General features: G+C 40.5%; 1 protein-coding gene across 5 annotated transcripts in view; it reads right to left on the minus strand.

Annotated features, from left to right (window-relative positions):
* Chn1 (chimerin 1) overlaps positions 1-14373 on the minus strand; it is a 166712-nt gene that overhangs the window by 68493 nt on the left and 83846 nt on the right. For 4 of the 5 annotated variants that reach the window (NM_001399177.1, XM_039105973.2, XM_006234386.5 and 1 more), the window contains one exon: positions 1449-1737. In NM_001399177.1, the coding sequence (NP_001386106.1) occupies positions 1449-1737 (289 nt within the window). Of the gene's footprint in view, positions 1-1448; positions 1738-5340; positions 12772-14373 lie in introns of those variants that run through there. The other variant, XR_010064703.1, reaches the window with a different exon arrangement.

Here is a 14373-nt window from a genome sequence, read left to right on the forward strand (position 1 = left end):
CAAGCTAAATAACTAGCCTAAATTCAAGTACCTAAGTGTCATCACCTCACGTTCCTGAGATGAAAAAGTAACATATGCACTAGCAAAGTTTACCATCAGGCTGATGGACTTGGAAAGACTTAAGTATTTCAGGAATGGAAATGGAAATGTCTAGCAGGCTGCTAAGCACCACTGTTAGATGTAGACTGTGCAGACAGTCCCGGGAACGCCACAGGTGAAATAAGAAAAGGGGAAAGCAACAGCGGGAAGGAGACGGAGAGAGAGCAAATTCAACGGAGCACAAATTTGGGATTTTAAATTTTGGCAACTCAACACAAGATTTTCAGCTCCTGGCAAATATAAATATAGGGAAGACCATATTTAAAGCAAAATTTCAAGAGCCAATGATTTAAAATATTCATTTCTCTGTAGTTATGAAACACCAGTTGAGCTAAGATGGGCCAGAGCCCAAAATTTGGGCTGGACAACGAAGACTAAATTTCCATCTCCTGCCAACTCACAGCAAAACAATCTTACGTTGCTGTATGCTCAGGTCACAGACAGAGCCTACATCGCAGGGTTACTGCCAGCCAAGCACTGAGGGAGGGGGTTACACACACTTTCCCACTTGCCCCGCAACAAGACACAGAGTGACCAGCTTACAAATCTGTGGACAGAAGCCAGGCTTTAAACCTTTCTGTACCCACGTAGCCACTAGAGACTCCAGCAGACCCAGATGCAGGAACATGCTTCATCTAAAACAGAAACCGCTCCTTTAACTTGACCCCACATAAAGCATAACAACACGACATTCCCTTTTCCCAAGAAAGGGTGCGGAAGAAGGGCAACAAGGGAAAATGATCTCGACACCAAAGGATTAAAACTTTTCATGTTATTCTGAAATATATCATGACTAAAATATGACAACTGAAAATGTAAACTATTTTACAATTAAAGGAAAGTAAATCCTTCTGATTTAATTCCTTAACACTAAGGGATACATCCTCCCACTCAAGGCTGGCTGATTCTCATAGTAGTGTAATAGCTACTGACAAATTAAATCATGTGTATTAAAATAAATAACATTGTTAAAAACAGAACTACTTATAAACTCCCTTTAAAGAAAACAAAAGATTCTTATGTAATCCCCCAGTTCCTTTATAAGGTGTATCTGTCTTTCTTGGCCATAAGTTATGCTCCTGACAAAGCCTCTTAACTTCTGTTACTGGGCCATTTTCCAACCTGTTTTTAAAGTTGAAGATGATTCCTTGAAGGGACACAAGCAGCAGCAGAACTACAGTTGGTGCACTTTAATCAGATACACGAGAGACATACAATGCTCATCCCCACAGACCCAGGCATTACAAGGACCACATTTCCTTCTGAAAGCACTGTGGGAAGTTTGGGCACAGGGGCTCTCTCCAAGGACTCCCAACAGACAAAAACAAGTGTTGTTCATGATAGCTTACCCTTTTCTCTGACACCCCATCCTGGCCTGTAGCCTCTTTCTCATCATGTGTCTCTTTCAGGACTGCCATGTGCTGTTTGTATGCTGGCTCTCTGTTTAAGGTTGTGTATCCTATGTGCTCATAAATTGGGTTTATCGTCATCTTGGCAATGTATTCTGCTGCCTTGGTTTCAATATAGAGAGTAATCAAGCCATCAGTCACCAGATCGTGGATGGACTCAAAGCGTTTCTCCCCAACAAAGTGCTTTCCATCGTAGTACAGCCTGAAGTTTCTGGTCTGACTTCCAAATCTGCCTCAATGAAATGGGAAAGATGCTTTTAAGAAAAGTGAACAAGTGAATTCTTTCTGAAGAAGAAACAAGCACAAACACCCCCAAACTGAAATCTATTGATTTTGCTTACAAATGACTGTTTAGATTAGCTGTATCTAATCCCAGTTAATCACCTGGAATAGATAAAATTCAACTCCTAAACACAGTGAACTTGAAATAACCAGGGATACTAGCACAGTGATCCTAGAAAGAGCATTTTCACTTAGGTATCTTTTAAAGCCATTTTGTTATACTTGTAATGAAGTAGGGGAAATAAATCCTATAACTAAGATGGCATATTCAATATACAATTGGTCAATTATAATATATAAAATTTCTTCAAGTTTAACAAAAAATATTTAATGTACTTAAAGGCCAGCACTCATGTCTCTCAAAAGGGAAGTCCCATTCAGTGCTCACTCGAGTGGGAAGCCAGCAGTCGTTTACACTTGTGCAGTCTCCAGAACTGAGCCAAGCAGCAGCAGACAACACAGAAACACACTGGGCCATTTCTGGCCAGAGGTCAAGGACTTGATCTTTCCTTTAAACTTGTTCTGTGTCTGCTGGCTTGGTACGGACAAGAAATGCTTGCAATATACAGAGCCTGTAAGTCCCACGTCATCAGACCACAGAAATCTGTTGTCAGTTTTAATGACATGCTTTAATAACTGGAGAAGGATGGTTTCTCCTCATAGTGATTTTAGTATTTTTGCTTCCTGTAGGGAAACCTCAGAACTGGATCCAAGTTGGCATGGCTGACACCAGCGTCCTTGCCAGGAGATTGAAGCAACTTAATAGAAGCTGACGCCAAAGCAGGCAGAGCTGCCAGTTTCAGAGTGAGCACCAGTAAACCAGCAAGTCAGAGAGGGTCTACTACACCTTGTCCTTAAAATACAGTACAGAAATTGACTTTAAAATCAAAGTAATTTTTGCTTTGAAAAGACACCACATGACGCACAAACTCAGTATTCACAGGGTTCTGGCACAATGGTATCCAAATGGGTAAGAACTGAGCATTCTATTCTACCTGACCCGACCCTACCCTACCCTACCCTACCCTACCCTACCCTACCCTACCCTACCCTACCCTACCCTATCTACAGCTTTCACTCTGGCTGGCCTGGATCACTATGCAGACCAGATTGGCCTTGAACTCAGGAGACCTGCTTGCCTCTGCTTCCTAATCCTGGAATTAAAGGCACGTGCTAGCACATTCTGCTAGGAATTAGATACTTTTCAATAAATGGATCCAGAGTAGTCTGTTTACTTTTGTAATTTAGACTTTAATAATACTTAATCCAGAATTCAACATAATATCAATATTGATCTTTTAACATATAATTTTCCACCTTTTGTTCCTTCTAAGCAATCAGGTTTTTACTTATAATCAAGTAAATGAGCCATATAATTAAACTTCTCCATTTCCTCTATACTTAAACATTTTCCCCAAGTAAACTTCCAATCCTGTAAGTCTCAAAAGCTAAAAGGATAAAACGTCTACACCAACATTATTAGTTTTTCAGTTTACTTCTATAATTTCCTTTTGCCTAATATGCATTGTGTACTGTTTAAAACAAAACCAGCAATAACGACAAAAACACTGAAAGACAGTTTGATATTACCTAGCTCCTTTCCATGTGGTTATGGCCTCAAAATAAAGACTGGGCGGTAGTGTCAGGCAGTGTGGTGACAGCCAGAAGTTGAGGGCTAGGGAAGAAGGCAGTAGAACTGGTCCCAAAGGGTTAGGCACAGTGAGACTGAAAGAGAGAAGCCTAACTTTGGACTTGTGTTTTAACACCAAGAGCCCTCTCTATGCTGCTCAGCTCCTTGGCCTGCCAGCTTTTGGGGAGCCAGGAGTTAACTGAAGGAGCGCATGGTTATAAGGTATTGATGAGACTTAGCCTCAAAGTACATGGAACACATGTGCAGGCTAGAATGGTGATTTTTTTTTCCTTTAAAAAATCATTATTTTTTCTACTAAGGAAACTGCATGTTTTCTCGCTGTTACTTAGGAAGCCACATAAGGAATGGTATGGCCTATCAGGCACTGCTCTGTACTCTGATCTGATTTGTACTTAGTTGTGTCTGTGGGATCAGAAGCAGAGCTCAAGCAGAATGCCCTTGAGAATGGATGGGAATGGATGGGTCTACTATATGTAAAAAAAGCGAAAGAAGACACCAGACTTAAGGACAATAGGTACCCTGCCTTTTAACAGTGTTCTGCTGGTAGAATGTCATTTATTCAGCAAACACTGAAGAAAATACTCAAGACACCAGGAAGTTCATGATATCCTGTTCACATAGCAACCACAATGGGAAATAGGTAATCATAAAAGCATATCAAATAAAGAAAGGAAATGCTGAATTTCAAAAACCTCACATTAAGACTGCTTCAAGTATTTTTTTTTTTTTTTTACATCTTTGTGTGTGTGTGTGATTGTATACACCAGCATGCCCAAGCACACAGAGGTCAAAGAACAATCTCTTTCTTGGTTCTCTTTCCACCATTCATTTCAGTTAGGAATGTCGAACATCAGGTTGGTAGCAGGCAGCTTTGTCAGCTAAGCATTCTGTGGTCTGCTACTCCTCCTACTTTTCAGGACAGTACCCTTTCCTGTTTCCTGAAATGAGCACATGCCCCCGCCTGGCTTAGCGTCTACTCAGTATACACGCCTGGAACGGCACACCGCAGTCCTCGCTCTACACAAACAGAGCCGAGCAGGATGAAAACTCACGTTCTCCAGAGTGGTACTGACGTTACTAAGCAGGAAAGACAGAGGGGCACTCTGCTCTGCACGGGGACTGTGGTACGGAATTACCACTTCCTACAAAGAGCAGCCTTGCCAGTGGCTTTGGAGCTGTTTACAAAGCTGTATGATACTGTGCCCAGTTGAATTCGAACCAATTTCAAAATATATATAATTCTAACATTTAGCTTTAAAAAATGAACATAACATTGTTTTCCAGCTTTTTTCCTATGTGAATCATATTCCTAAAAAATTCAGTCTAGATACATAAAATGATGAAAATATGTATAAAAAGTTACTTTCTATAAAACCAAAAATTAATTTTGATTTGAGACCAAAGTTATTTTGAAGTATCTCTTCAAAGGACTAGGAGCTAAAAGATGTCGCCTGTTCACAACAGAAAAAAAAATATATATAAGACTCTGTCTACACTAATATTGAGACAACAGAGGAGTTTCTAGTAATAAACACATAAAACCAGTTTCATCATAAACACAATCTATTATTTACCAGCGCCAAAGCACCCAACTCAACCACTTTTGAGGTATACACAGGTGTAACAAGCCTTAGGAGACAGGTGGGGACAGAAATAAGTGACAGTCTACGATCTAAGGACACTGAAGAAGCTTAAACTGACCCCCCCTTTAAAATATTAGGCTACGATTTTGCCTATCTTGCTGCATAATTTTGATGATAAAATGGGAGAAATTACTAAAGTGATTACTTATGATTATATTCTCCTCCCATCTGCCTAATTAAATTTCCAAAAGTGGCACCAGACAGTTCTGGAAGGTGATTAGGCAAAAACCTACACAAGCCACAGCCAAGCACCTACCTCACTCCTCATCCTCTTCCGGGAGAACTAAGTTCAGCACATTGGAGAGAAAGGAGCAGAGACTAAAGGAACACAGGCATTCTGAAGGTAGAGGTGGCATTCTAGAAACAAGGAGATGGAGATCTCCACTTTACCTTTCCTGATAGGAGACATTAGACTTCTCTGGGGGAAATCCCATTAACTCTACAATAAGCACCCTCCTGTAGCTGTCAGACCCCCTGAGTTCTGAGCATTACAGCTGAGCCTAAATGCCAAATACACATTTTTTTCTGTTAGACTTATTTTTTTAAATTTTATTTTTTATTAGATATATTTTTTTATTTACATTTCAAATGTTATTCCCTCTTCCGGTTTCTGGTCCATAAGCCCCCCATTCCTTCCCCCTCCCCCATATGGGTGTTCCTCCCATCCATCCCCCTTACTGCTCCCCCCTACTCCGACATTCCCCTGCACTGGGGGTACAACCTTGGCAGGACCAAGGGCTTCCCCTATCCCTACTGCCACAATAAGGTTCTTCTCTGCTACATATGCAGTTGGAGCCCTGGGTCAGTCCATGTATAGTCTTTGGGTAGTGGATTAGTCCCTGGAAGCTCTGGTTGGTTGGCATTGTTGTTTTTATGAGGTTGCAAGCCCCTTCAGCTCTTTCAATCCTTCCTCTAATTCCCCTCAAGGGGGTCCTGTTCTCAGTTCAGTGGTTTGCTGCTAGCATTGACCTCTGTATTGGACATGCTCTGGATGTGTCTCTCAGGAGAGCTCTATATCTGGTCCATTTCAGCATGCACTTTTCAGCTTCATCCATCTTATCTAGTTTTGGTGGCTGTATATATATGGGCCAAGAGTGTGGTAATCATCCAGCAACCACACGGTGTCTCAGAAAAAACTTCAGGGAAAACAAAGACTACGATGGACAGAATCAAGACAAACTGAGGGAAAGAAATCATTCGCAGGGACAAAAATATCTATTTAAAGCATTAACCTGCTAAACTCTAGGCTATCTCTTCTTTAGATTCTTGAATAGAAGTTAGCCAAGCATAGATATATCATGCTACACAGAAGACACAAGGTAAACAGTCACGGTAGAAATCAAAGAGGAAATCTGAAATCAAAGAGAAGAATCTAGGAAAATCACAAAGGAAGGACAGAAATTTATATACTTTGTAAAAATAGGCTCATATTATATAGATAAATATAACAAGGCACTTAAAATAGAGCAGTAATTATAAATAAAAACCTCAGATTGGCAAAGTTTAATAAGTCTGACATTACTAAACACCAGCAAATATAGAGAATTGCTACAGAGACCATGGCTGCTGCACTGTTTGTCAGAGAGATTTAGTTACACCATACAGTCAGGTTGAACACAGGCACACATACCCTATGACACTGTAAGCCCAGTACTAGGGCTGGGCATACGTTTACATACTTATCCTGAAGGAATATAATACTGCAAAATATTACACCATATTTCACATATAACACAGGGTATTTTACAAATAAGCATATTTTTATATTTTACAAATAAACAAATAAATAAAAATATAACACATATATGGCTACTGTTGTCATAGGTTATCTATAGGTAGGTATAGATACAAATATAGATTTTTGGGATAAGATCTTTCTACTATATAGCTCTGGCTATATAGTATATCTTGGAACTTGCTATGTAGAACGGGCTGGCCTTGAACTCATAGAGATCCACTGGTCCTCCTGCTGGGATTAAAGGTGTGGGCCACTATACACAGCTACCAAAGGTTATTTTTATATTTAAGTACTTCCCCTGACTTGTCACAAACACATATATCAACAATCTTCAAAAAGTGAAACTGCATAAATTCCAGTAAAACAGAAAATCAAATGCTGTGATGGTAAATTCCATTCCATATCCTATTTTCCCCGTCCTCAGAGCTGGTCACACAGTACTGCTTCTAAGGAAAAAAGAGAAACACTTAAAAAGGCTGCCAGATAGTACTGGCTGTTGGTTTAAAGCACTAGAGGCTAACACAATATCTGACACTTACAATGGCTAATAAGCAAATGACCACTGAGCAATTTGACTCAAAATAGACCTAATATGGTGGCAAATGGCTCTAATTACAGCACCTAGGAGGCTGAGGCAAGAGAGTTGCCACAAGTTCAAAGGTGGCCTGGATTATAGACTGAGAGCCTGACTAAAAACAGGGAGTGGGGAACTAAGGGGACTCTTTTGGGAAGAAGGGTTTCAGTGCAAGACAGAGGGATGGAGAGTGCAACAGGGGCTGAAAAATGACCAAACTTAAGGACATACATAGATGCAGGTCATAGTGAGATCTATTCTTGGGAATAAGTAATATATGCTATACAATTATTTCTACATGATTCCACTAATACTTTCTCCTGAGTTAGATGGCAACATATACAACAAAACTTATTTTGAAAAGTTCACTGGTATTATATAGAACTGTCAACACGGTGAGAGTGCTACAGGCTTATTAGTACCATTCCACATTGCCACTACAGATCCTTAGTGCTCTCAGTGTGGTGAGGTATGCGATACATACGAAGGGGCTTTCCACACCGACAACTGATTACATGATGCTCTCTCCACTCTAGTGAGTCAGGAGTACCTCGATACTGATTTTTATCTTATCACTTATACAGAAAACTCTTCCTAAACCCTTTACTAAGAACTATATACATTTATATATTTTTATTTACAGAAAAATATTATACACATATCTAAATCTTTTAGAAACCACAGTGTATCCAGAAACATTCAATGTGTTTGTAAAATTACCAATAGATTTCACTTACTTAAGAATGATGCTGGGGGGGGGGGTGGCATACACCTTTAATCCCAGCATTCAGAAGGCAGAGGGAAACAAATCAAACAAATCTCTGTGAGTTCAAGGACAGGCTGGACTACAAATCCAGTCCTAGGACTGGCAAGGCTGTTAAACAGAGAAACCCTGTCTTGAAAAGCAAAGCAAAACAAACAAAATAGAGAAAGAAAGAATTAATGATCAGTTCCACCAAAAGGTTACTGACATCTTGTTTAAAATGAATCTATTTCAGAAGAAAAATTTACTCTGCAGCACAGGTCTAAGAAAACAGACATCCATGCAAATGTCTTTGGAACATTCTATATCATATGCAAGTGTGTGTGTGCAAACCTAAGGATACACGCTCACAGTTTCTCAGATTCTTAAATCCTTTATACGGTGTAGTGCCATTTTTGAATAATTCTGGTATAAAAACACTCTAAGTAGCAAAGGATGGCTCAGCGGTTAAGAGCACCGACTGCTCTTCCAGAGGTTCTAAGTTCAATTCCCAGCAACCACATGGTGACTCACAGCCATCTGTAATGGGATCTCATGCCCTCTTCTGGTGTGCCTGAGAAAACACTCTAAGTACAGACAGACTATGATTTAGTATTTTTCTTGGTGATCCAGGTTCGTTACTATATTACTCTAATGGGCAGATGCAGAAACATCCTACAGTGTATTGTAAGGCACTGATTTGCTGTGATGCTGAGTGCTGTCACTTGACAGAGTCTAGAAATCACCTAGGAGATGGACCTTTGAGCATGCCTGTGGGGGATTATCTTGACTGTGTTAGATGAGGTGGGAAGAGTCATCCACTATGGGTGGTGCCATTCCATGTCTAGGAGCCCAGACTGTGTGAGTAGAGGGGAGCTGAGCGTCAGTGAGCGTCCATCTCTTTCCTGATTGTGGCTACACTGTGACTGTCTACTCTGAGTTCCTGCCGCCTTGACCTCCCTGTCATGAAGGACCACACCCCTGCACTAGTAAGGGTATTTTAAAAAATGTCTTTAGACTCTAAGCAGACTGTACTGAGCTTACTAAGTGCTCCTTCGCAACAGACACAAGTGTTCTTGGTTCTATTAGCCAGCCAGAGCCAGCCTCATTTACTTCTGGCTTTCAGGCCCTGTTTTGGAAGCTGAATTTGGGCTATTACATGCTTTTATGTTTAGTACCAGCTATCTACAAATGGTCAGCAGATTACTGCATTTTCCTCATCAAATGCCTATTACTTACACAGCATCCCATATTCATTGCTAGAGTACAATTCAGTAAAGTTTTAATCATGGGTAAGATTGCAAGACATCCCAACAGCTCCCCAAATTTCCCTGTGCTTCTCCACAGCCTGTCTGACTGCTCTTCATTGCACTGAGCCACTTCTGCTGGCTGCCATTACACGTTTGTTTTATAGAAATAGAATCATGAGGCCAGCGAGATGGCTCACAAGGTAAAAGTGCTGCTCACAAAAGCCCGGCAACCTAAGTTCAGCTGTTACCTCAGTATTCCCACGGTGAGGTGGGCGGCAGCCAGCAACCCAGAGTATGGCAGAAGAAGTGATAGCACAGCCCCTACTGTAAACACAGTAAAGACCACCCTACTGAAAGTTGTCCCCTGACTTCCAATGCACACACACTCAAGGTCACATATATACACACATATTAATTAAAACAAAGTAAAAATAATAAATTAATGGAACCGTAAAACATATATGTTCACTTATTTTTGGATGCCCCTGTCTTTAGCATAAAGGTTTGCTTTAAACTGTTGACTATTGTGCTCATCTGATTTCAAGTGACCAGACCAGGATTTCCAGGCGTGGTGGCAGGAAGTTGTATTTGCCTATGCAACTCTGATTCTTTGTTTCCAGTGGAGACTCATAGTCAGCATCTCTAATCTGAAATAAGTCATCTTAACCAGGCTAAAATTAGGCTAAAACCCCAATTTCTGAGGACTAGCATGATGTACAGAAGAAAACCCTACATGTAGCCTCACATGACACAGCATGGAAGAGCACTAACGTGCTGTATAACAATGTCTCAGGTTATATGCACAGTGCATGGGAAGAACCTCATGTTCAGAACTGGGCATCCTTAAGATTTCAATGTATATAGCAAATATTTGAGAATCCAAGATATTTCTATCATAACTATGAGTGCCAATTATTGATTCTTAATGTCTGATAAACAGTGACTTAACCACTAACAACGTAGCTGATTCTTTCCATACCAACAATAATTTCAGTGCTATGCTACACTAGAAGTGCATGTATATTACGCCATGTAACCTTCCTAATTCCATGAGGTATTGCTATTACATCCTCCTTTCCTTTACAACAAAGGAAACTAAGACAAGATTAAGTAACTTGTCCAGAGTCAAAGAGAGAACTTAGAAATCAGAGTCTGAACCCAGGACTGTGTGACCAACATGTTCTCAGTCACTGATCACCTACACTGATTTAAAAGCACAGGGCTAAATTAGTCATCAAAATGTATCCTTTCAAGCAACGGAGCAAAGGAATCGCAAATCTGTCTACTAGAATGAACTGAGTGAAAATGGCTCTCTGGTTTTGTTTTTTGTTCTGTTTGTGTTTTTGTTTTTTTCATGCAGAGAACTGTGTCCTAAGGAGGTACTAGGACTCTGATGAGTCACAATCCAATGCCATACTGAACAAACCCATATATGCATTTCTGTAGATGCCTCTGCAGTCAAGATGACTAAGGCTTCCTCCCTGCCCCTAAGGACCTCATTTCATTTTTAAAGATGGGGGTGGGGAGGACACATAAATAACCTTTCTCTGTAGGTGTACCTTCTGCTTAGCTGCATTTGAAGAACACTTTTAGATCTTTTAGAAAATTCTATTTAATAGCAATATGAAAAATGCACCAGGCATAAACATGAAACAGGGATTCGAATGTAACCTTACACACTGGGCACATTCCTGAAAAGTCACAACACCTGAGGTCAGGAGATTTCTCAGTGAACCTAAAAACCTAGCAGGAAACAGCTATTGGAATGCTTGGCAAAATTCTGACATCTTAGCAGAAAGAGCCAACGTGTAGTTTGCAGGATAATCACTGCTGAGAGCAGAAGCAGAGCGATGGCTGACGAGGTACCTAAAACTACAACAAACTGGGCAGGACACTCAGATTGCAAGAGCCACAGGCAGCTCCTTAGCCAGGAGATAGCAGGAGAGACTCACGAGGCTGCTGTTCTACTAGGTTCAAGGAGTATAGGATACATGCAAGGGCAGTTAAGTCAAAGGAAATGGCACATTTACTAAGATAAGGGTTCTATATCAATTATAAATCAAACACCTATCTGAGCTCTTCAGAAAGCAATTTAAAGGCTTCGGCAGTCCGAGCACAGCTCAGATGAGATGCACTGGAAGGGTACAGACAGCCTTTCAAGTCATCTGCGGTAAGCATTGCTCCAAGTTGGCACAGCTCAGCAGTGCCTGTGGTCTCTGGGTGGGTGGGAGGAGAAGAATGAAATATGCATTCATTTGGGCTTTTCCAGAGCTTCCTGAGAGCTTAGTTTTTCTCTTGCCTGACACAGAATGCTAATGGAATCAGCATTGTTTGGATGAGGGCAGCAGTGAAGCCAATGAGAGCAAGGACAAGCTTGATGCAGCAAAAGAGGGCCTGTGGTGCCACCCACAGAGTCCAGTGTACCTCACTGTGAGTGGGCAAGGTTACGCAAATCATGACTTCTCCCTTAGCAAATGAGGAAGGGCAGGGTATATATAAAGGGCTCTGGCTACTTAGATGTACAAAGGATTGTGTCTGCTGCACTCATTTTGGGATCTGGCATACAGCTATATAATGTCCACAGGAGACTAGTTCTAGGACCTCCATGGAGAGCAAATGCTGCAGAAACTCAGGTCCCTTCAATAAAATGGCACAGCAGACATATAAAACATATAGTCTTCCATATGCTTTCAATATCTCCAGGTACTGAAATATCTAATACAATGTAAGCTTTGTAAACATCATATGCTATACTCTTCTGGGGGTAATGACAAGAAAAACATCTGTATATGTGCAGTACAGATGCAATATTAAGGGAAGGATACTTTCAGTCTAGAACCCATGGCTATACCAGGTCAGCTCTGTTGGATAACTGAAAGCTGCTGAGAATGAAGTATGGGGTGGGGCATCTGGCTGCTTTACACCTCAGAACCTGGTATGACACATATAAAACATCAGAAAAGGAGAAAGGGAGTAAAAGCTCCTTTGGTAGAAGCTGGCAAACTTCTCCAATTGGAAGATTATATACACAAACCAAAAAGAAAAAAAAAGTCAGTCTAACCCCCAAAATTCCAGAGGTTCTCCAAATGATTGAAAAAGCTGATGGCTAAAAGATTTCTTGTATACAACCAGCATACAGGGAATAAGAGAACAGCCGGTTCTGAAAATTCATACAAGTTGGGGCAGGACAATGGACTAGCCCCAAACAAACCAAAAACAACAAAAGCCAAGAAACGGAGACACATAAAGGTCTAGGAGCGAAACCACTCAACAAACCTCCTGGGTATTAGCCCAAAGAAACAGATACCCATGAGTCACCTGATGAAGAAGTCCAACAAATGCTGGAGCAATGGAAGGAAGGATAAGGTGGTGGGTGGCAGGAGCTAGGAGAGAGGAGAAAACATGGGCACACAGTTTGAGCTGCACAGATAAACGTCCCAGAGCTCTGATATGCAGCAATCACTTGCTAACAATCATAACTATATCCAATTATTAAGAGATGTAAAAATGGGTAGAATAAGAGCAGTTCAGAAAACCTGAGTACAGATGAAGAAAAATGAAAGACAATTATAAGAAAAATTTAAAACCTTCCTTTCCTTGGTATATCTCACCACATCTCTTGATGTATGACAAGAGGAGTTTTTATTTTTAACCCATACACTAAGCATGTGGCTATTGGGAAAATCCCTCCTCTCTACAGCAAAACTTCAGAGGTTTGTGAAATCTGAGCGACTCCATTTTAATTGTGTACACACGCACATCATTTACACGCTAAATTCACATTTGCCACAATCATTTTGGGTAAGGAGCATTTAATCTGTACAAATACTTTAAAAGCTACAGCGTCACTAACATAGCTGCATTTTAAAGTTAATCATGCTGGTCTTTATCACTACCAACTGTGACACTGCCGGACTACTAAATTTTGTTGTCATGTGAGCCACGCCTACACTAATATCCAGAAAAATTCCTGTAAAGCAATTTGTAATCTCAAGTAAAGGAAGCTGAAAATATTCTTGAGAAATAATTCTGCAAAGCATTATTTTCCACTTATTGCAAAAAGCACAGGAAGCTTTGCAGGATCTCAAATGAAACCATAGCAACCAACTGAACCTATCATGAGCGATCAGATCACAAGAACACACAGTACGCAGCATGTCAACGCCTACCAGCAGCACAATCTTCAGCAGTCCCCTTGGATCCTTTATAGACAAGGAAAAAAAAGCCTTCAACCAGTGCTCAGTTCTGGTAAGCTGTAAAATCCTCTTTGTCAGCAGCTACTGTGATTCTCTGGGAATTTTGACTCAGTTAATGTTAAAAGTCAAACTAATGGCTGGGGATTTAGCTCAGTGGTAGAGCGCTTACCTAGGAAGCGCAAGGCCCTGGGTTCGGTCCCCAGCTCCGAAAAAAAGAACCAAAAAAAAAAAAAAAAAAAAAAAAAAAAAAAGTCAAACTAATATCCCTAAATTCAATTATTTTATTTTAAGCTATTTTCTATTTCCTAATACAATAAGAATGGATTCCTCCTATTAAAATTTCAGAAATATAAAGATGAATTAACATCATAGGAATTCCTTGCTTAATAACATTTTATTAGCATTTAAGCCCAAAGCTATAATAAATTACATCATACTGTTTAGTCTCTCAACAGTGATCAGCCAGCTCAAAAAAAGCTAAACTCACAGAATCGGGTTGAACATGTTAGAAAACTACCAAGCATCTGCTGAGATGAGATAAAAAGGCAATGATGACTTTCGTCAGGTATAAGCTATTTGTTCCATAACTACATATCCAGGCAGGCAATAGTGCAAGCTTATTCAAAGACTCGGAAATTACCTTTGCTGGTAGGTGAACCAGCCTCTACCAATTCTCAACAAGAATGCAGTTTATATATGTGACACAAAATGGATGTGGATTTTAGGCATGACTAATTTCTGGGAGAGCAGAGAGACAGCAGTGAACAGCACTGTTTCCACAGGGTGAAC

The sequence above is a fragment of the Rattus norvegicus genome, chromosome 3, assembly GCF_036323735.1.
Source record: "Rattus norvegicus strain BN/NHsdMcwi chromosome 3, GRCr8, whole genome shotgun sequence".
Taxonomy (NCBI): domain Eukaryota; kingdom Metazoa; phylum Chordata; class Mammalia; order Rodentia; family Muridae; genus Rattus; species Rattus norvegicus.